Source organism: Vidua chalybeata, chromosome 6 (assembly GCF_026979565.1).
Source record: "Vidua chalybeata isolate OUT-0048 chromosome 6, bVidCha1 merged haplotype, whole genome shotgun sequence".
Lineage (NCBI taxonomy): Eukaryota > Metazoa > Chordata > Aves > Passeriformes > Viduidae > Vidua > Vidua chalybeata.
In genome coordinates, this window is record NC_071535.1 from 55,203,302 (window position 1) to 55,225,964 (window position 22,663).

At 49.3% G+C, this 22,663-nt stretch overlaps 1 protein-coding gene across 1 annotated transcript; it reads left to right on the top strand.

The window, feature by feature from the left end:
- Positions 1–997: 997 nt before the first annotated feature.
- NAT10 (N-acetyltransferase 10) lies at positions 998–17,843 on the top strand. The gene is made up of 28 exons (XM_053944752.1): positions 998–1,144; positions 2,667–2,758; positions 3,123–3,294; positions 3,585–3,707; positions 4,035–4,096; positions 4,337–4,451; positions 5,742–5,849; positions 6,402–6,535; positions 6,894–6,987; positions 7,348–7,446; positions 8,413–8,549; positions 8,643–8,767; positions 9,068–9,218; positions 9,604–9,700; positions 10,559–10,675; positions 10,768–10,869; positions 10,976–11,050; positions 11,499–11,615; positions 11,785–11,918; positions 12,592–12,640; positions 13,070–13,163; positions 13,260–13,370; positions 13,685–13,857; positions 13,965–14,084; positions 14,679–14,777; positions 15,141–15,214; positions 16,301–16,384; positions 17,415–17,843. The coding sequence occupies exons 1-28, from the start codon at positions 1,037–1,039 to the stop codon at positions 17,506–17,508; spliced, it is 3,060 nt and encodes a 1,019-aa protein (XP_053800727.1). The 5' UTR covers positions 998–1,036; the 3' UTR covers positions 17,509–17,843.
- The last annotated feature ends 4,820 nt before the right edge of the window (positions 17,844–22,663 follow it).

The window sequence follows — 22,663 nt, forward strand, 5'->3', positions numbered from 1 at the left end:
GTATTAAAAGCTAAGAATAAATATATCTATGCAAATAGCTCGGCTCAACTTTGGTATTGAAAGGTTAGGAACAGCTTTACTGTCAGTTTGAGAATAAAATTCCGTGTTTCTGAAACCTCACTGGAATTCCAGCTCAGGTTGATAAATCCTTTTCTTGTTGCTGCTCCGCGGTTGTGCAGCTTGGGATTTTGTAGGGAAAACTTTCAAACAGCTCTGGTGGATTTATTTCGAAGCAGAGTTAAATGTTAGCAGCTCCCTCCTCTTCCTGAGGAGCAGAATTCCTAATATTCCCTGGGGATCGCTGAGTGTCCTGTACCGATGAATCCTAAAGATTTGTTCTTTCCTGGATGTGTTCTGTTTGCTCTTTGCACTCTTCTTTCCTTGGGAAAACTGCCTCCAAATGCCCTTATATATATATATATATATATATATATATATATATATATATATATATATGGTATTGTCATCTCTCCCCCAGGTGCTAAGGCCACCCAGACTCAGAGTTGGCAGGTGTGGAAATGGAATTATCTGTATAAAATCAAGAAATTTAAATTTATAAAACCCTTCTCTTTGCGCCCACACGCCTGGAGGGGTCACAGGCAGGATTTGTTTAGAACAAATCGTTTTAAAAAAATAAAATTGGTGTTACTATAGGAAAGAAAAGAGGGAAGGGAAGGGGAAAAGGGAAAGGAAAGGAAAGGGAAAAAGGGAGAGGAAAGCTGTGGGCGGTAGGGGTAGTAGGGGCTGCTCTGTGTCTCGCAGGGATTTTGGGAGGCGGCTGGGCACAGGAGCCCATTCCCACGTGGACAGCTCCTTTCAGTTGCTCTGCTTGAGCGCTCGCTGGACAGAGCAGTGTGTGTTTTCAGGTGTGTTTGTACAGAAATGGCTTCTTAGATCTACGGACGCGTGGCGCAGGCGGCCGGCGAGGGCAGCCCCGGGGTCCTCCCACGCTGCGCGGCGCCCGCGCCCGGGCTCACGTGGCCCCCACGTGGTGCAGCGGGAGCGGGGCCGGGGAGCGGCGCCGGGAGCCGCAGCCATGCAGCGCCGCAAGGTGGACAACCGCATCCGCGTCCTCATCGAGAACGGCGTGGCGGAGCGGCAGCGGAGCCTGTTCGTGGTGGTGGGCGACCGCGGCAAGGACCAGGTACCGCCGTGGCGAAGGGGCGCGGGGGCTGCGGGTGCCGAGACCCGCCCGGGCCTGCCGCACTTCCTCAGTCCCTGCTGCGCTCTGCCTCCAGCAGGAATTAAACCCTGCCAGCCGCAGGCAGAGCAATGGGGCCTGAGGGGGAGGGAACTCGCAGGGACAGAGAGGTTGGAAATGGTGTGTGAGACCTCCCTGAGCTCATGAGCATCAAGTGAAACTCAGGACAGGCTGCGGTTGGTAGGTTTGGTTTGTTTGTTTGTTTTTTTAACTGAGTCAAAGGATATTAAACTTTCTGGCCAGCTGGAGGTTTTTTCCCCTCGGTTCTGCCCTTGATGGTGATGGTGATGGCGATCACCACCCGGTGATGGTTTCTCTCTCGGAGTGGGCTTTGAGCTGTCTCGCAGATGAACCTGCTCGGTGAAGTTGTGTGAAGGAAATCAAGTGCTAAACGCGTTTTTCTTCAGGGCCTCTGGCCTTGTGTTTTTCGAGTGGGGAGGGGAAGAACAACACGGCAAACCCACGATGGTTTAGGATAAGTCCATTCACAGAACCACAGAATTGTTCAGGGTGGAAAAAACCCTCCCAGATCACTGAATCCAGCAAGGCCAAAGCAGCCACTAACCCACGTCCCCCAGTGCCACATCTCCGTGGCTTTTAAATCCCTGCAGGGATGGGGACTTGCCAGCCCACTCAGGGAAAAAATTTTGCCTGATATCCAACCTAAACCTCCCCTGGCACAGCCTGAGGCCATTTCCTCTCCTCTTGTTCCTGGGAGCAGAGCCTGACCTGGCTGCCCTTTGCCATCAGGGATTTGTGGAGAGCCAGAAGGTCCCCCCTGAGCCCCCTTTTCTCCAGGCTGAGCCCCTTTCCCAGCTCCTTCAGCCACTCCTGGTGCTGGATCCAGCCCCTTCCCCAGCTCCATTCCCTTCCCTGGACACACCCCAGCCCCTCAGTGTCTTTGTTGCAGTGAGGGGCTCAAAGCTGAGCCCAGGATTTTGCCCTCCCCTGTGCTGAGCAGAGGGGAACAATCCCTGCCCTGCTCCTGCTGCTGTTCTGTTCTAGCTGCTGTGTAACTGATAATTCATTTATTTCCAGTCTGTGGGAAAATAAAATAAACTAATTATTAAAAAAAACAAAACAAAAAAAAAAACTTGGAAAAGAATGAGTTATTCAGGTGGCAGTAGAGGAGTGTTGGCATTATTTACTGATGGGTTCTGGCACCTCCCAAGTCTGGTTGTGTTCACTGAAACCCTCTGTGGAAAATCCATACGAATGGATTGTCTGTAAGAGACAAAAGTGTGTTTAGCCTGGAATGATCAGTGTTGGTTCTGCCAGAGAAGGGAGTTGAGGAAACTGGAGGTAAAACCCAGTGTCCTGCAGCCCTGGGGAAGGCACAGACACAGCTTGGCTTGGTGCCTGTGTTCTGCACGGTGGAAATACAGGTGTAAAATTAACTTCAGAAAAACACTGTGCTTTGTGGCGCTCCCTGAGAGCTGTTTGTGAGTGTTGTGTGCCCTGGCAGGTCGTCATCCTTCACCACATGCTGTCCAAGGCCACGGTGAAGGCCAGGCCCTCTGTGCTCTGGTGCTACAAGAAGGAGCTGGGCTTCAGCAGGTGAGAGAGCCCCGGGTGTCCTGCTGCTCCCCGGGGAGGCGGCGCTGGAGGCTGAGGGCTTGGGTGGGAGGAGAAGCCAGGGCTGGTCCTGGAGCAGCAGGGAGAAATCTGTTCTTCCAGGACTGAAATTTGGCTTAACATAACAGAATTGACACCAGCAGAAAGTACCTCTGGTTTTTCCCCTTTAGCTCTAACGCTGACTCTGCTGCCCTGGGCCAAGCTCCCCCTCACCCTTTTAACCTCAAACCTCGGGTTCCTCAGCTGTTTAACCTCAGTCATATTTAGGACTGAGCTCTGACTTCCAGAGCACACTTTCCTCAAACCCTTTCCCAAAAAAACTCCTGTATGGTTTTTCCCCCCCCAGCCACAGGAAGAAGAGGATGAGGCAGCTCCAGAAGAAGATTAAGAGTGGAACTCTGAACATCAAGGACGATGATCCCTTCGAGCTGTTCATAGCAGCCACAAACATCCGCTACTGCTACTACAACGAAACTCACAAGATCCTTGGGAACACCTTTGGAATGTGTGTCCTTCAGGTCAGGAATTCCTTGGCTCCCCAAAGAGCTTCACAATAATCAGTTGAAATGTTGCAGGAGTGGGATTTGCTGCTTCTGTCACTTCAGTTTTGGTGGCCTTGCTTATCCCTCACGAGTTGTGTGAGGGTGAGGTGGCCTCACACAGGAGCTGGAATAGGGTATTGCTTAGTGCAAGTTTAAGTGTGAATTAAACTTCGAGGAATAAAGTTTTTAGGCTTTCTGTGCCTTTCAGTAGGAGCCAGCTGCACTGCTGGACTCTGGGCAACTCTGAAGTTCTTTTTACTGCCCAGGATTTTGAAGCCTTGACTCCAAACCTGTTGGCCAGAACTGTGGAGACAGTGGAAGGTGGTGGAATTGTGGTGATTCTGCTGAGAACTATGAACTCCCTGAAGCAGCTCTATACAATGACCATGGTATGTGCAGCACTAAGTGTCTCTTCTCTACCAGCAGCTGCATTGAGGTGATGCTGAGTGGGTATTTATTGATTCTATTATGGGCTGTTATCTTCCTTCCATCATCTTTCCTGCTCCTTCATTCAGGAATGGGAGGCGATGGGATGGGATTTGTTATGCTCAGGCATTTCTGAAATGCTGCAGATGTGGGTGTTTCACCACAAAGTCAGGATCCTGTCTGGGATGTGCTGTGGATGGAAATGGAGACACAAGAGTGGGAAAGAAGGGGTCATAATCCTGCAAATGTCACTGTCACATTTTCTTTGTTTTCTTCCCTTTCTCTTTCAGGACGTTCACTCCCGGTACAGGACAGAGGCCCACCAGGATGTGGTGGGGAGGTTCAATGAGAGGTGAGGGACTCAGAGTGCAAAGGATCTGGGCTGTCAGCCCAAAGAAAGCACCAGGAACAGCACTGGGTATTCCTGATGGGAAAACATCCCACAGGTCTGCATTGGAGCAGGCCTTTTATTGGAAGCTGGACTTGCAGCTCAGCTGTGGGGAGCTGTGAATGCTCTGTGTTTAGAAGACAGTTCAGATGAACCACCAGGGAGTGCTGCTGGGTTTTTACTGAGGTTTCTCTGCCTGCCCAGGTTCATTCTGTCCCTGGCCTCGTGCAAGACCTGCCTGGTGATCGATGACCAGCTGAACATCCTGCCCATCTCCAGCCACGCTGCCAACATCACTCCTGTGCCCCCGCAGTCCCAGGTCAGTGAGTGATCCCAGCCCTTTTCCCTGGAACAAATCCCTCTGAGTTGGCCAAGGGGTATTAAAGATTTAAAAACAGGGATTTTTTTTTTTTTTAATTTCACCCTGATTTATATCAAAGGATGGCATTGCAGAGAGGAAGCAGAACGTTCTGCAAAAATTATGTGGGTGAAGCTTGGGGAGCTGTTTTTTTCTATATTCTTATTTTTTAAAATTTTCTGTCCTATCTCTTTTTGTGTTTGTCCTTATTTAATTTTCCTGTACTGCTCAGCCCAGTGAGGTGGAGCTTGATTGTGGTTGCATAGAGGGATTTCAAGCTGATGGACAGATGGGACAAAACCAATAAAAATACTTTTTTGGCAGTTGGAGGGTGGGAGAACATTTTGGAAATAAGTATATTGCAGGCTCAGGACACAGCTGGAAGCTGTGGCAGCTGTTTCAATTTCTGAGTTACAGTGTCACATTCCAGGAAGAATTCCCTGAGGATAATCCAGATTTTTGCACTGTTAGAAATGTATCCTTTTATCACTTCCAGTTGTAGACTGCAGTAAAGTGGAACCAGTTGTAAACAGAAATCTTGAAGCATTTAAGCTGTGCTGTGTGGCCTAAAAAATAACCAACACAGATTCTGTCAGAGATGGTAAAAACATTCTAATAGGGTACTGATTTTAAATAAAATAAATAAATAAAACAACCTCCTTTTATCATTAGGACAACACTGACAGCAGCACAAATGCTTATTTTTTGGCTGGAGAGGCTGATGCCTTTGGAATTTTAAGTGACAACCAGGAAAATCAGCCTTCATTCCCATCTAAAACTGGTTTTGTTTGTGTCCAAGTTTATTGTTTAGCTCTGAAGATCTTGATATTATTTTGGTATTGGTGCTGCAGTAGTTCTTCCCCCTGCATGGATACTTCATGTGGCAGGTGTAACAAAGATCATGAATGTCCAAAGACTGAAAAATGAATTAAATTATTCAGAACACTTTAATCTGTTTTTCCTATCAGTGCCATTTGTAATTACTGCAAAATCCTTCCCTTTTTTCCTTCCAAGCCTGGGGAAGTCAGGATTGGGAACCGCTTTGTGACCATTCTCCTGAAGATGCCTGGAAATTTAACTGTTAAATACATGTCTGTCCATATAAATTCTCATGGTTTTGGGGAATACATTCTTCTTGTGGTAACTTTTCCTTCCAGATCCTTTTCTCTGACTGACCAAAGGTGTCAGAAGACACCACAAAGGTAGGATTGTGCTGAAGTAGCCTTGGCTCATCCTGTTGTGTGTCCGTAGGAGGAGAGCCTGGGGCCCCAGGACTTGGAGCTGAGGGAGATGAAGGAGAGCCTGCAGGACACACAGCCCGTGGGAGTGCTGGTGGATGGCTGCAAAACCCTGGATCAGGTTGGTGTGATGCCTCAGGTTTTAGCTTTTATATTTTTCAGGTTCTGTGCTGCTTTAGTGTGTACTTCTGAGCTTCATAGTAGGGCATAGTGAGCTCTCTTCACAGGGCAGGGAGACAAAGCAAGGTAGGTAGACCAAGGACAAATGATCCAAATTTCAGACCCAAGATCATAAACAATGGCAGAATGAAGAGAGAAAAACAAGAAGGATGGGACTTCATAACCTGAAGCTATAATTAGACAATTAACTCCAACATGCAAATGGAGCAGAACTTATAAAAGTGAGAGACCCCGTGACCGGGGGCGCATTGTGTGACCATTTTGGGTTCACCTGGAGTGCAGCCCTGGCTGGGCTCTTGTGATGCCCAGGGTGCATCCATTGAGGCCTTCTAATAAATCCCTGCTTTATTCTTTAATTCTGTCTAGCCTCTGTTCTAGGTCAGCCTTCTCAAGTCATCAGGTGTGCTGGCCAGAGCTGAGGTTCTCTGTGTGTGGCAGGTCTTGGGGTAAGAGAAACTCCAACGCTGTTTCCTGGGGGTTTTCTAATCCTCAGGCAAAAGCAGTTCTAAAATTCATTGAAGCCATTTCTGAGAAGACCCTGAGGAGCACTGTGGCATTAACAGCAGCCAGGGGACGAGGGAAATCTGCTGCTTTGGGGCTGGCCATTGCTGGAGCAGTAGCTTTTGGGTGAGTGATCCCCCACTCCAATCCCCCAGGCCTTATCTGCATCCCTGAGTTAAAAAAAAAACCACCAAGATGGCAGGATCTGAATATATTTGTAATTTCCAATCTTAAATCCCTCATTTTTAATCTTGTATCTTTTGATACAAGATTATATCTTTATAAGATTGTATTTTTTGGTCAATTTTTTCTTAAAACTCAAAATAATCACACATAAATCGAGGTAAGTGTCTATAGGAACCTGCTGTGTTTTGGTTATTAGGTGAAGTCAACCCCTCCTATTAAAACCCATCCTATTTAGTCCTTACATGGTAAAATTTGTTAGAAAAATGGTTCAGCTCTTGTTTTGTTTTTTTCTCTGCAGTTACTCCAATATCTTTGTCACATCTCCCAGCCCTGACAACCTTCACACTCTCTTTGAGTTTATATTTAAAGGCTTTGATGCACTGCAGTATCAGGTGAGGGGAGCAGACTATTTTACAATATTTTCAAAGCATTCCTGCTTAGGCAGTTTTACACCTCATCTGTGATTTTGGCTACATATATTTGCTACCAGCCTTTTTTACCATGTTCTGCAAGAAAAGGAATCGTGGTAGAGTTGTGTTTCTTTCTCTGTTTTTAAGCAGGGTAAACCAGTTTCTTTGTGAAGCAGATTATAACATCAGTAAATAATTTCCCAGTTCTCAGGCCTTAGAAGCTTTTATAAGAATTTTTGATTAGAATGTGAAATAACAGTGTCTGAGTTTACTTTGATGGTGGTAAATTATTTTTTTCTTAGATCTTGGCTTTTTATATTGTTTAAAAATGTGATTTTCCAGGAACACCTGGACTATGAGATTGTTCAGTCCTTAAATCCAGAGTTCAACAAGGCAGTGGTCAGAGTGAATGTGTTCAAGGAGCACAGGCAGACCATCCAGGTAATTGGCATTCTTGCCTTTCCAGTTTTCTTTCTGGCTGTAGTTTTTGCCAGTGTTGAAGTTGTTTTGATTTTAAGCATGTTCATTCTGTGTGATGTGGAACTGTCCTGGTGGGTTTTGCTGTAAGGCAGATTTTCAGGGAGTGACTTCCTCAAAATACCTTCTCTCTTTAACTTGTAGATTACAAAGCTCCCTCGTGGGTTTCTCCCAAAACAAAAGCAAAGGGAGGTGAAAGGAATGATCCCTTAAGTTTTAGCTTTCATATTTTTCAGATTCTGTGCTGCTTTAGTGTGTAACTCTGAGCTTCATAGTAAGGTCTCTTCACAGGGTAGGCAGACAAAGCAATTCCTTTTCCAGCTTGAGAACCAAGGACAGCTGTTACAGCCTCAGGCCCAAAAAGCATAAACAATGGTGAATTGAAGAGAGGAAAACAAAGAGGATGGAACTTCATAAGCTGAAGCTGTAATTGGACAAATAACTCCAATATGCAAACGAACCAGAACTTATAAAAGTGTGAGACCTCATGGCCAGTTGTCCATTTTGTGATCATTTTGGGTTCATCTTGGGTGCGGCCCAGGCTGGGCTCTTGTGCTGCCCAAGGTGCATCCATTGAGGCCTTTCAGTAAATCCCTACTTTATTCTTTTCTGTCTAGCCTCTGTTCTAGGTCAGCCTTCACAAGGCATCAGAAGCAGTGCAGGAAGTGCTTTTAGTGATTATATTTCCTTTATTTTCCTCACCTCTGCAGATGAATTCCTGTGGAGTTGTGCCAAACAAGATGTGGGAGCCAGTCCTTGTTAGGGCAACATAAACCCTCTCCTGCCTTTCTGTTTTTCCACATCTCAGTCACTGGCTTGGTGTTTGAGGGGACCAGGGACAGCAAAGAGCTTTCCAGGGCTCCAGCTTTGTGAATCCTGGCGTTTCCCTGATGGCTGCTGCTGGCAGTGACAGTGTCCCCTCCTTTGCAGTACATCCACCCTGCTGATTCTGTGAAGCTGGGCCAGGCCGAGCTCGTGGTGATCGACGAAGCTGCTGCCATTCCTCTGCCCCTGGTGAAGAACCTGCTGGGCCCTTACCTGGTGTTCATGGCTTCCACCATCAATGGGTAAGGCTGGAGCAGCCATTCCATGCTGGGCTTCCCCAGAGTTCTGGATGGCTGCCTGGGCTTCCCTCAGGCTCTCTGTGTGCTGCTTCCCAGGTACGAGGGCACCGGGCGGTCGCTGTCCCTGAAGCTCATCCAGCAGCTCCGCCAGCAGAGCGCCCAGAGCCAGGTGACCCTGACAGCAGAGAACAAGTCCACAGCCACTGCCAAGCTCACCTCAGGTACAGCACCTCTGGGCTGTGTGTCCCACACAACCTGTGTGTGTCCTGGGGCTGCTGTCAGCCTGATCCCACGGCTGTCCCACCCATCCATGTGCTTTGCAGCTGTGGCAAGGGGCTTGTGTGGGGAAATGACAGAACTCTGCTGGCTTTCCCTCACAAGTTTCAGATGGAAGGCTTGTAAAAGGTGAAAAATCAGCAGCTGAGAGTTTTCTAATCTGGGAGCCCTTCAGAGCACAGGGATCCTGCGGGGTGCTTGTCTGGCTGTGGCTTCCAGCAGAGTGTCCTTTGCAACCCTTGCAGCTCGCACGTTGCACGAGGTGTCCCTGCACGAGTCCATCAGGTACGCGCCTGGGGACCCCGTGGAGAAGTGGCTGAATGATCTCCTGTGCTTGGACTGCCTCAACATCACCAGGATCATCTCTGGCTGCCCTCTGCCAGACACCTGTGACCTGTATCCTCGCTGAAAGGTTCTCAGCCTGGTTGATGGTTGGGATAAGCTCAGCGCACGATCTTTTCCCTAAGACCTCACTCCTGGAGTTAAGCTCTCATGGCACTGGTGGTGTGTGCTGCCAGGACATCACCAATCCCCAGTTTTGCTGCAGAGACAACCTCAAGGAGGGGTTGCCTGAAGGGAAGCCCTTGTTGGAGTTACAAAAGGTTTATCTTTCAGGTGAAAGGTGTGAAAGCTGCAAACACTGCCCAACATCATTTATTCTTGTAGATTAAGCTGTGGAGTCTTAAGACAAGCCAGTTTGTGGCCCAGATATTGAAAACAAACCAACAGGAAGCTTTTTCCTGGTTCCCAATGAGGTTTTTTCCTTAATCCCTGTGTTTAGATACTATGTAAATAGAGACACACTCTTTTGTTACCACAGAGCATCAGAAGTTTTCCTGCAGAGGCTGATGGCCCTCTATGTGGCTTCACACTACAAGGTAGGGCTTGGGCTTCTTCCATCCAATTTCATTCCCAGTTTTTGTGGGAATTTTCTGGGGACAGCAGTGCTTGTTTCGACAGCCTGAGATTTCTCAACAGCTTCTGCTGCTTCTTGTTGTGTACAGAGCTGTGTTCTCCTTTCTCTGAGATCTCTGCCTTGGTTCTGGCTGTACATACGTAGTCTGGAATACTTTTGCCTTGAGAAAATGGGGAGACTAAAGTTCCAAATGAGCCTCTAAGCTTGTCAGGATTTTATCAGTGCTGAACCTCATTTGCAATTTCTCTTTACCATGTTCTGGTGGCCTCAAGTTCATCAAGAGCAGCACCATTATGAGACTGAAAAGGGGAATAATTAATCTCAAGGTTTCAAGACCAGGGATGATCTGTAAATGTGAGTGGGGAAGTCCAGAAGTGCTGAACTACTGAGTTCTAAAAATCTGAGGCTTAAAAAAAATAGGATTTGGTACTTAGGCAGTAAGGAGCTATATGAAAATAGGAAGTTCAGGTTCATACATATTAGAGCACAAGGTTTCCCTTGAGGAGAACAGATGTCTGGGGGTGTGACAGCCATGAGCTGACCTGGGAGCTCCTCCATCCCTCAGCACTGTACAAGTTCCAAATTTCTTAATAGCTCTAAATTTGGAAAATAAAGGGATTGTTTAGAAATCAGCTGGACTTTGAAGCTCTCCTCATGGAATAACCATTTGGGTAACACTCTCAGGCACATTTGTGGCATTTTGGGGGTTGTCCTGTGCAGGGCCAGGAGCTGGCCTCAATCCTGATGGGTCCCTTCCAACTCAGGGTATTCTGTGTTTCTCTGGACAGCTTTTGATTTTTCTGATGTCTTCACCCTCCAGAACTCCCCCAATGACCTCCAGATGCTCTCTGATGCCCCTGCCCATCATCTCTTCTGCCTTTTGCCACCTGTTCCACCCACCCAGAATTCGTTACCAGAAGTGCTGGCTGTTGTTCAGGTAAGAGAATGACTTGAGTGTCAGTTTTGGTCCTGGTCTAGTTGAGCAGGAGGAAGCATTTTGTGTTCATGATTTTGTGTCTTTCCTGGCAGGTGTGCATGGAGGGAGAGATCTCCCGCCAGTCCATCATGAACAGCCTCTCCAGGGGAAAGAAAGCCTCTGGTGATCTTATTCCCTGGACCATTTCAGAGCAGGTGGGTGATTTGGCTGTGCACTGGCACCCAGGGTGTTTTTCATGTATTTCTTTTCTCCAGAGTGCCCAGCTGTGTCCTTTAAATGGACTTTTTGTCCCCTGTGCAGTTCCAGGATCCGGATTTTGGGGGCCTCTCCGGCGGGCGCGTCGTTCGCATCGCGGTTCACCCGGATTACCAGGGGGTAAAGTACCTGGGACCAGCTGCGGTCGGGCCAGGGAAATGGCTCTCCAGGCAGAGCTCAGGAACAGGGCAAACATTGCAGTTCCTCCAGTTTTTAGCATTTTAAGCTCAAGGCACCAAACCAGTGCTCCCTAGGCAGCATGGGAGCATCCTGAGCCACCGTACACGATCCAGGGATATTTACTGTCACATTACCAAGTGTTTGGCATTTTCTGAGTGCCAGAGTTTAGCCCCAAGAATTACTACACAGCCCTGAACTACCAGGGCTGATACTGATTTCAGACACCCTGGTTCTGTACTGTCCTTCTCCCTGGAGCTGCCATGTGGCCAAAAAAGCATTTTTGCAGTGACTGATTGTTAATGAGTTTTAAGGGGAGAACGTTGTTGCCCTATATTAAAAATCAGAGAAAAAATCATTTTGCTTACAGTGTGTTGTTGTTTCCTCACAGATGGGCTATGGCAGCAGAGCTCTGACTTTGCTGCAGATGTACTACGAGGGCAAATTCCCATGTTTGGAAGAAGAAGCAGTTCAAAAGCCAAAAGAAATCACAACTGTGAGCAGTGAGGTATGGTATTTTTTTTTATTTTCTGTCATGCTAAGCTGCGTCATTTCCCCTGTAAGTCTCCACTCTGTAGGGAGGAAATAATCAGATTTGCTTTTCATGCAGAAGAAGAGCTTTAATTTGCAGCTTTCTGTGGGGATTGCTGCAAACCCATTCCCACTTTCTTTTCCAGACTGTTGGTTTATTAGAAGAGGTTGTGACACCCCGGAAAGATTTGCCTCCTTTGCTGCTCAAACTGAGTGAGAGACAAGCTGAGCACCTGGACTATCTCGGGGTGTCTTATGGCCTGACACCCAGATTGCTCAAGTAGGACATGATTCTATTTCCCAGTTACATCTTGCTCTTCTTAAACTGATAATGAGCTTTACTTGCCCAGTTTTTCCAGGGTGTAGAAGTAAGAACAGCCTGTGATAGGTAGGGAGTGGTTAAATTCTCATCCCTGTGACCTGTAGAAACTTGAGGTGCTGCTGACTTCAGAGTTGGTGGTTATTTTTTCCTGACTCATGTAAATGCCTTTCACAGCACCTTGAAAGTTTGTGCATTTTTTGACATCACAGTCATCATTTTTCACTCCCCTGAGCTGGACCCTCAATCAGGTGGGTGCTGTTTCTGCTTTCTGTCAGTGCTCATTTGCACTGATTGTTGGAGTGTCTTAGAGACTTGTGCTTGCTTCTCACCAGCTGTCCTGGTACAGCAAATAAATGTATTACTGTGTGGTCAACAGCTCAATTGTTTCATGTGTGAACACTGCAGGGAGTTCCCTTGAGGGCAGAAACATTACATTTTCTTGGATGGAAAGGGTTTCACACCACATCTGTCACTGTAAGGGAGATAAAACCTGACAGGTTTGCATCATGTACAGCTGGAGTTGTGCTTTAAGCTGCAATGTGGGGTTTTCACAGAAAATTACAAGTTTGTGTGTACAAACACAATTTATTACTGTGTGCTCCATTCTCAGTGTGTTTCCTCCTTTTCCCAGGTTTTGGAAGCGTGCTGGATTTGTGCCAGTTTATCTGAGGCAGACCCCTGTAAGTACCACACTGTTCCTGAGTGAAAATCCAGCCCTGCTGAAATCCCTGGGCATGCATTCCAGTAGATTCTGTGAGAAGGGGTTTGGGGCAGGAAGGTTTGCTGAGGCTGCTTTTAAGGCTTGGTTTATCTTAATTTTTGTTCTTTGGGACTATAGTTAAGGAGTAGAGTTTTAGGGTTGTGAATGTGGGCCTCCAAGTAGTTTGCACATAAAAATATAGAGCTGTTGAGGGCTATTAACTGGTTATTAGTAAAATAGCTGAGATTTACCAAATTCTAGAAGTTCATAGGTTTTCCATTAGGGGGAGGTGGTCAGTAGCAGTTGATGCATTTGTTGTTGTTGATTTTAGCTGAGCACAAAGTGCAAAAGGTTCATGGGGTGTTGGGAAATCCATCACAGAATCACAGAACTGTATTTTATTTTTCAGAATGACCTGACGGGGGAGCATTCCTGCATCATGCTGAAGATGCTCAATGAAGAGGACTCTGAGCAGGAACCTTGGCTCACTGCCTTCTGGAAAGGTAACTCTGGTCCTGCTGACTCTGCAAGAACCCTCTGGGCTGTTTATTAATCTAGAGGTCCACTGGGGTAATTTATTTTGTCCTCTTGCCTTGTAGACTTTAGAAGGCGCTTCCTTTCCCTGCTTTCCTACCAGTTCAGCACCTTCTCTCCCTCCTTGGCACTGAATATTCTACAGAACAAAAATATCAAACAGCAGCCCCAAGCACGTGAGTACCCTGACTTACAGCTGTAAGAGCATGGCTGGAGCCTGGCACCTCAATTTGCTGTTTTCTCAAGATGTTTAACAGGAGAGTCCTTTGGCGAGAACTTGGAACCTGTGTCTCGTGGGGTTTTAGTGTCTGTGTTAGTTGGAGAGTTTTTTCTGCTGCAGCAAGGGAACAAACCTCTTTTACAGCAAAACCAATGTGAATTGTTAAAGGCAAAGGAAAAGTATTAAACACCTGAATAAAGGCTAAACACTGAGATCCTGGGTGCTCTGAAGAACATTGCCAACCTTGCTGTCTTTCTCTGGTCCCCACAGCCATCAGCCGTGCTGAGCTGGAGTCAGCGTTCATCCCGTACGACCTGAAGAGGCTGGAGATGTACTCCCGCAACATGGTGGACTATCACCTCATCATGGACATGGTTCCCACCATTGCCAGGATGTTCTTCCTCAGCCAGATGGGAGACATCTCCCTCTCTGCTGCACAGTCGGTGTGTGTGGGCAGGGTGGAGCGAGGATTTGGGGAGAGCACGGGGAGTGAGGTGGGGGATGTGTGTCTGTATTTGCTCTGTGACTGAAATACCCGTCTCTTCCCCAGGCCCTTTTCCTAGGGATTGGCCTGCAGCATAAATCTCTGGACCAGCTGGAGAAGGAGCTGGAACTGCCCAGCAGTCAATTGATGGGACTCTTCAACAGGATCATCCGCAAAGTGGTGCAGGTGAGAGCAGCAGGACAAGCCTTGGTCATGTTGGGACCATAATTCCAACATTAACAGAAAATACGGCGCTAAGAGAGAGCTGGATCAGAGCTGGGCATCCTTAACACATCCCCAGTTACTGACCATAAACTTCTTGGCAAGGTGGGGAAAATCCCAGCTGGAAAATGTGTGGCAATGATTTCAATGCCCATGGCAGGGAGTTTGGAGCTGGATACTTAAGGTCCCTTCCAACCCAAACCACTTCATGATTCTGTGTGGTGATTTCCCAGATAAGAGTGCTTGTCTTACAGTTTTCCATCTTGAAGTGCCCTGACCAGAATGCTGAGCAGACAATCCTTGTTACCTGAGCCATTGGTCAGAGCATTGGTGGCATCTCAGCTTTCCTTGGGAAAAAATGAAATTATTTTCCATTGTTATCTAGACGTAGACTTGAAATCCGGTGAAATAATTGGAAACTTTTGGAACTGGTTCCTGGTTTTCTTTCTCTCTAAGGTTTAGGATAGCAAAGCTCCTGAATTTAGGAGTTCATTGTAGAGGTGATAAGTGGTGTTCTAAAAACCAAGTCTGACATGTGCTGGCTTGTTTCATTTTCAGCTGTTCAACACAGTCCAGGAAAAAGCTGTAGAGGAGCAGATGGCAGCAACAAAGGATGTTGTGATGGAGCCAACACTGAAATCTTTAAATGAAGATTTGGTAATTACAAACTTTATTCCTGGTTCATATGTAAGCACTTCAGGGAGTTCCATTGAGGGCAGAAACATTACATTTTCTTGGATGGAAAGGGTTCCACACCATGTCTGGCACTATAAAACCTGACAGGTTTGCATTATGTGCAGCTGGAGTTGTGCTTTAAGCTGCAATATGGGGTTTTCACAGAAAATTACAAGTTTGTGTGTACAAATAACGTAAAAATGCAATTAGATAAATGAGAGAAGCTATTCAGGACCAGCTGATACTTGTTTTAGGGGATGTATTTGTGGGAAAAGGCATTTTCCTCTCATTACAAAGTCATTGTTGCCATCAGGACCTAATGCATCTTGTGCTGTCCTGTTGCAGGAGGAGGCTGCAAAGGAATTCCAAGAAAAGCACAAGCAGGAGGTGATGAAGCTGAAGGAGATGGACCTTACACAGTAAGAATTCATCTGCCTGGGTCTCAAGTCCAGTTTTTCCCTGGATGGAATGCTGGGTCTTGCTGGGTTTTGTGCACTGTAGGTGCAGTAAACCATCAGTAAATGAGAACTATTGTGTATTGTCAGCAGTGGGTAAAACATAAAAAAGCCCAAATCAACACAAAAAGAGCAACTAACCAGAGCTTTTATTTAAGTGTCAGCAGATTTCTGTCTTTCTGGACCAACGGGAGTTACAGATTCTCTCTCTTTGCTCTCCCCTCCCACTTTTTGTCTTATAAACACTGTTCACTGTGCTGATGTCCCAGGAAAGTTGTCTGGCTTGGCTCTAAATTGGCCTCTGTTACAGCTGGCAAAAAGAATATAAGCTTCTTTGAATCTTTAGTTGTCATGTTTGACAAAGGACAAGAATGGATGTGATTTGAAGTGACTTGCAAGCCAGTCACATAAGGAAAATAATACAAGCAGAATGTTTTAAAATTAATTCTATTTTGTAGCATTGATAGTGCTACATACCTTTTTATCATTTTGGACTGTGTTTCCTTTTTTTTTTTTTTTTTTTTTTTCCCTCAGCCAGAAATAGATTTTTGTTCTCCTCAATGAGGAGAGAGACACAAAAATCTATTTTGAATACTTTTCAATGCAGGTTGTAGAAAACTTGTGAGGCTTTGTCCAACACTGTGAGGCTTTGTGGACAAAGCCTTATCTCTTCCAAATCACCAAGAACTTGAGATGGAGAGCAGTCACTCCATTTTGCTACACAATTACTTTGCCTCTTTAAATCTGGGTGTAATTTCCAGGGTGCTTGAACACCCAGGACATGAGCTTATTTGAGCAGCAATTATTGTCTTAGTTTGCTTTTGAAAAGAGAAATTGCAGCTCTTCACTTTCTCCTAGACTGATTTAGGAAAACTGTCCCATGCCAGCTTTGCTTGGTGTGTGTTTCCGAAATCCAATTTGGTTGGGTGCTGGCACAGTGGCTTTGTTTGCAGAATAGTGTTTGCCTGACAGTAGAAACACCTTATTTTTATGTTTTTTCCCTCTGTGTTAGCAATTTGACTTGACTTTTCCTTTGCCTTTCCCACTTAGGTACATTATCCAGGGGGATGACGAGGAGTGGAACGAGGTGCTGAGCAAGGCAGGAAAGAACGCCTCCATTGTCAGCTTGAAAAGGTAAAGGAAGTTGAAATATTCCAGAGGTCTCTCCTCTTCCTGCTGGCTTTGTTGAAATGTTTCCCAAAAGAGTGAAGCCTAAGGGTTAAATGCAGGTTAAGTGAACTCAGTATCCTGGCTAAATCCTCAGTATTCCTGGGGCAATTGAGGTGTGAGCAGCTGCGAGCTCCACTACCCAGTGTTTCTGTGTTGCTCTAAGGATAGTCCTCTCTTCATTAACTTGTTTAATTCTGACTTTATTGCTGATGATCTGACCCTGATCCCACACAGAACCTGGGACTATTCCTCCCTTGGGTCACTCATTCCACCTGACTGCCCAATTTGCTTTGGGATCTAACACTGAGTGGGAGCCCCTGGAGGTGCCAGTGGAGAAAATGCAAATTCAGGGAAGAGGAATTCTTTGAAATGTGAGCTTGAGCCTGGAAAATGTCTGTGTTTCTGCAATTCCTTAATTCTCATCCATCTTCTTTCTTCTGCCTTGCCCAGCATGTAATCTTCCCATAATTTTCCCTGGGGATTTATAGCTGAGACTTCCCTGTTCACTTATTCTCCCTTCCTGGAGTGCCTGACAGCTCAAGTAATTATGTGATCTCTATTCCACCCTTTCATGTTTTTTTCCATGAATGCTGGAAGCTATAAGTTTCCAAAAGCCTTCCAGGAAGGAGGGAGTCTTAGCAGGTGCTTATAAAGATCAGAGCTTGGAATTCTCTTGTGTTTGCTTGAGTCAGAATCCAATGCAGGGACAAAATCAAATGCTTAAAATGATCAGTAGTAGTTTCTTTTCTATGTACTCTAAAATCCAGATGTCCCATTTAGGACAGATAAAGTTTTGAAAAGCAAAGACAAGAGCTAAAAGTCAAGATCTTCTGGGTTAGAGAATCTCAGGACACTATAAAATCTAAGTCAGGCTATTGTTTCTGCTTTTTCTAGCACAAGTTTAAATTTTCTCTCTCCTATTTTACAACAAAAAATTCTCTGCTGGATGGCAAGCCAGTGTATTTTTAACAGATGTTTTGTTCCTGTTTTTCAGTGAGAAGAAAAGAAAACTAGAAACAGCACGAGGACCCAAGCAACAGAAGAAATTTAAGAAGACTAAAGATCTAAAGCAGAAGAGGAAGAAATGACTTAAAAGCCAATCAATTAACTTGAATGAACAAGTGCTGGGTCTGTACTTAAGAAGTCCATTCTCCTCTAAAGCAAGATACTATTTTGGAGGGAAGAAAAATCCTTAGAGGCATTTTTCAAGTGTTTGTATTGTGGGAAGAGCAGTGTTCAAGTGTTTGTGAGAAGATTTTTATAGGAAGGGTGACTGCAGAGTGTGAGTGAGGAACTGGAATGCACTGGGATGTGATGAAGGTGCTTGAGCAGCTCCAACATGCCCATTCCAGGAGGGCAGATCTGTAAACTTCTTGCATCTTAATGGTTCTATGATTTATTAAACAAGAGTTTGGACAACAAAGGACAGAAATGTGACTCTACCTTAGCACTGCAGCACACCTTGATCTCTGTAGCTGCTGGTTCTGGTGGTCCTTTGGAGCTTGAGGGGGCTTTTATGTACTTTGGGGCTGGCTGATCACTGCACACTCACTCTGCCTCCCTGCTGGCCTAGAGCTGCCCCTTGGCTGTGGTGGAAAGTTTTGTGTTCAGGTTGCCAGAAATCAGCACTATTGTACCAAAACCTGGCTGTGTGATCTCCTCTTTGACCTCAGGGGCCAGTTGAGCAGCCAAGCACTGAATTCCCAGCAGCTTGGCAATAACTGAGCCAGTCTGGAGCTGGGACTTGCTGTGACTCTGGGTCTGCTGCCTCTCAGACTCCAGAGGCAGCATGACCTTTGCCATGGAGTGTCCCAATCCCAATCCTGAGTGCCCTGGTGCATTGCCTTGATATCCTTGTGGCTTTTTGCTGTGGGGGTTTGGAATAGAGCCATCCCTGTAGCTGAGGCACAGCTGTGTTGTATTTACCTGCAGATCCCACAGCTCCTTTTCCTGGCAAATCCTAAAGTAAAGACAGCTTTTCTTCTCTAGGAGGCTGATTTAAATTAAACACAGGTCTTGCACCACACAGTCTGTGCCTGCCTGTGGTTTGGAAGCCTCTGTGGTGTGCCACCACAGTTGGTGGCAGTGGCACATCGCTGAGGCAGGGACATCTGCAGCTGCAGCCCTCAGAGAGGGGCTGGGATCACTCAGCAGCACTGCCAGGGCTGTGGTGGCCACTGGGTGCCCTGAACTGGCTTTAAAGGTCTTGGAAAAGGAGCAGACGTGGAAGGCAAGGAGTGTGAGGCTCTGGAGAGCTGTGCCCAGGAAGTGTGCAGAAAAAAAGGTGAGTGTGAATTCTCCCTGGTTTTGCTGTTACTGTTCAAAATAGTGGTATGCACCCTGAGGTGGTCTGTCCTCTTGTTTATTCCTTGGAGCCTGTTGGAATGCTGGCTGGATTTGGGAGGAGCCAAGAGGTTTTTCCTGAAGCTGTGAGGTTTTTCCTGTCAGAAATCCATGATGGGGATGTTTTCCCTGGCTGTCCCAAGTGGAAGGAACAGCTTTGGAGTCATTGCAACCACAGGCTGGTGCTGCATCCCCTGAAAACCAGTTCAGGATTGTTCATCTGACTCTGCCCCTGACCTGTGGCTTCCAGGGACCCTTCTGGAGTTCTGGATATTCCTATGCTGCTTTTTAAAGAAGGAATTCCAAACACAGAAAATCAGTCATTCAATCTGAGCTGTCTCAGTGGTGCGTTGTGAGGGGGAGGGGTGTGGTAGCTAAGACATTCCCAACTGGAATTGGGGCCATGCACTTCAGACACCTTTAAGTGGACTGAAGGGGCTGGTCCCAGTGCTCCACATCCTGTGGTGGAGGTGAGCAGGGGGCAAGGGCCAAATTACAAAAAAAAAAAAAAAAAAAAAAAAAAAAAAAAAAAAATAGGGGGAGGGAATGATCTCTAATTCCTGGCCTTCCTTTTCTGACAGCAGTTTGTTTTTTTGGGGGTCCAAGCTTAAAAAACTTGGAGTGTGTGATTGTTCCTAAGTGTCACACTTCCAGACTAGGGTCTGATGGGGTGGTTAGAGTCAGACCATGGAAGGGGTTGGGTTGGGAGGGACCTTAAAGCTCATCCCATTCTAACCCCCTGCCGGGGCAGAGACACTTTCCACTATCCCAGGTTGCTCTAAGCCGTGTCCAGCCTGGCCTGGGACACTTCCAGGGATGAGGGAGCCACAGCTGGGTAACAGGTAACAGTTGGTATGTCTGACTCCATTTTCCTTCCCAGCTGGGCAGCAGATGAGTGGGAACACTGCACCAAAACCTGTTGGAATTCCAGTTTCCAGCTCTGCATGGAACACCTCATCCAGCTGTGAACATTCACCAGAACGCTTTTGCCATGGATCAAGGGAACCCTCAGGACTTGTCTTGCTCATTTCTCCCTGGAAAGAGACACAGCACCAGCACCTTTGCAGCTATTGGAAAAATTGTGGAAAGGGCAGGAAATCAGGGTTGTTGGAAGAGTTTTGTGCTATCACACAACTGTTCACCTGTGTTGTTCCAGGGTCAAGTGCTGGCCATGGAGCTCTGCCCTATAGATGTTCCAAGGGCTGGTGTTTAAAGCAGCATTAGCACAAAAGGAGCTGCATTGGCATAGGAATTACCTTGCTAGTATTTCCATCCCAGGAAGGACTTCCGTATGACACAGAGATCAGGTCAGTTGTTTTGAGCACAGTGCTGAGGACACCAAAGGCTGTGGGTTCAATCACTGGATCAATCACTTAGAGATCAACTTGTGGTCCCTTCTATCTCAGGATATCCTGTGATCTGGAAATACAAATTAAATATTTCAACTAGAATTTTACAAAAGGAGATTTTGCCATTGGAGGCTGTGAGTTGTACAGATCTTGGGGGAAGACAAAGGAAAGCATCAGGTCTCACCTGGCAGGTGTTGAATGAGCAGCTGGAGCAGGACAGCGCCGGTCCTGGAGCAGCTCCTCCTGCCCGCGCCTCTGCAGCTCCGCTCATTTCCCAGGGATGCGGTGTGCGCAGGATGGGAGGAGGACCCTGCTCTGCCCAGGGGGGTGCCGGGGCAGAGGGGGCTCCGCAAACCCGCGGGGGCTGCGAGGCCGCTCTTGCCCAGCAGGACCAGCGGCCTCTGAGGGGTCCCGGGGCCGGCACGGGCGGTCCCCGCGCCCCGCCCGCTTCCAGCCGCGATCCAACGCCTGCTCCGGGAAAGCGCCGCTCTCCTGCCGGGCCCGGCACCGGCACAGCCGCGGCTCCCCGCGGCCGCAGCGAGACCTGCCCGGAGCCCCAGCGGGACCGCAGCCCCGCACCGGCCGCAGTCCAAGCGGGAGCGGCAGCGCCGGGCTCGGTCCGCGCCCGTCCCGGAGCGGCTCTTCCCGCCTGCAGTGAGCCGAGTCCCTATTCCAGCCCCAATCCCGCGTCGGTTCCGCGGCCCCACGGCCCGCAGCCCGCCCGTCGACGGGGATGCGGCTCAGCCCGGCACCCCCAGCAAACACCGGCAGGACCCAGACCCGAATTCCCTGGGCCGGGTCCCGTTCCCGGCCCCACCTCAGCGCCTCAAGCTCCGCGCAGCACCGGGAGCAGCCCCCGGTCCGGGGCTCCGCACAGCGCTCCGAGGTCCCGCCGCGTCCCGGGATGAGCATCCACCGCACAAAGCGGAGCGGGCGCGGATCCGCCGGGATTTACGGGCGCGGGCGGGGCGGGGCCGGCTCAGGTGTGAGGGGCGGGCCCGGCTCAGGTGCGCGGGCCCCAGAGCGGCTGCGCGGGGCGGGGCCGAGGGGATTTAAGCCCCGGGAATCGCCTCAGGAGCCATTTGCCTCCTCGGCGCTCGGGAGGAAGGTTGCGGCCGCGCCGGGCTCCGTATCTTTTTATGTCTATATTTCTTTTCCTTTTTGCTTCTCTTTACCTCTTTTTCTCTATACCTCCCTCTCTCTCCCCCCTTTCCTCCCCTCCTCCACCCCCTACACCCTCCCCCCCCACCGCCCCCCTCCCCCCTAGCCCTCCCCTCCCTCCCCCCCGGCCGGACCCCCCTACCCCCCCATCCCCCTACACACCCCAACCCTCCGCTACCCCTCCACCTTCCCCCCTCCTTCCTCCACGCTTCCTTCCCCCCCCCCTCCCCACCCCGGCTTCCACCTCTCTCTTCACCCTGCTCCCCTTCCCCCGAATTCCTCCCCACCTGCCCTGAATCCTTCCTCTCCTTCCTTCACCGTTCTTTCCCTTCTACCTTCCCCTTTTCCCCTTCTTTCCTCCTCTGCACCTTGATCCTCCCAGCTGTGCTCCATCCTCGTCCTCCACCCGTCCTGCCCCCCTCACCCCACCTGCCCCTGTCCCCCTCCCTGCTCCCCCGCTCACCCCGACCTCCCCCCACCTGCCCTCCTTCCTTGGCCCACCCTGACCGCCCCCGCTGTTCCCCTGTTCCCGTCCTCTGTCCCCCCCTCCCTCTTTCCCCCGCAGCCGCGGGGCTCGGGGCGCCGGAGAATAAAGCCCAGAGGGCCGGAGCCCGGCGCCCCCCGCTGTCCCTGGAACCCCCACACGGGGCCGGGCCCGCTCGGCGGGTCCCCCCACACCGGTCAAACACACCGCCCGACACCGCCGGGGCTCCGGCTTTCCCTACATCACACTGGGGGTTCCCGGGGGGGGCCGGGGCTGGGGGTCAGGGAGGGCCCCCTCCTCCGGAGGGGGTCCCGGGGTGGGGGGTGGGTTAGGGGGGGAGGGCCCCCTCCGGAGGAGGGGGTCCCTGGGAGGGGGTCGGGGTGGGCCCCCTCCGGAGGAGGGGGTCCGGGGGAGGGGGTGGGGCTGAGGGGGGCACTCCCCCCTCCAGTCCCTGTCCCCTCCTCCGGACGGGGCTCATCCCGGCCCCCTCCCCGGGACCCCCTCCTCCGGACCGGGCCCGGGGGAGGGAGGGGGCGGGTGGGGTGGGAGGGGGGCAGAACGGGAGGGGCCGTTTGTTTGTCGGGTGATGTCTGTGTGTGCTCACGCTGCGGAGTGACGTAACCCCCTCTGCTTCCCCCCCCACCCGCTTCCCCCCCTCCCACCCGCCCCCCCTCCCACCCGCCCCCCCTCCCTCCCCCGGGCCCCGGTCCGGAGGAGGGGTCCCGGGGAAGGGGCCGGGCTGAGCCCCGTCCGGAGGAGGGGATCCGGGGCAGGGGGCGGGACTGGAGGGGGGAGTCCCCCCTCCGCCCCGCCCCCCTCCCCCGGACCCCCTCCTCCGGAGGGGGCCCACCCCGACCCCCCCCGGGACCCCTCCTCCGGAGGGGGCCGTCCCCCCCAGCCCCCCCC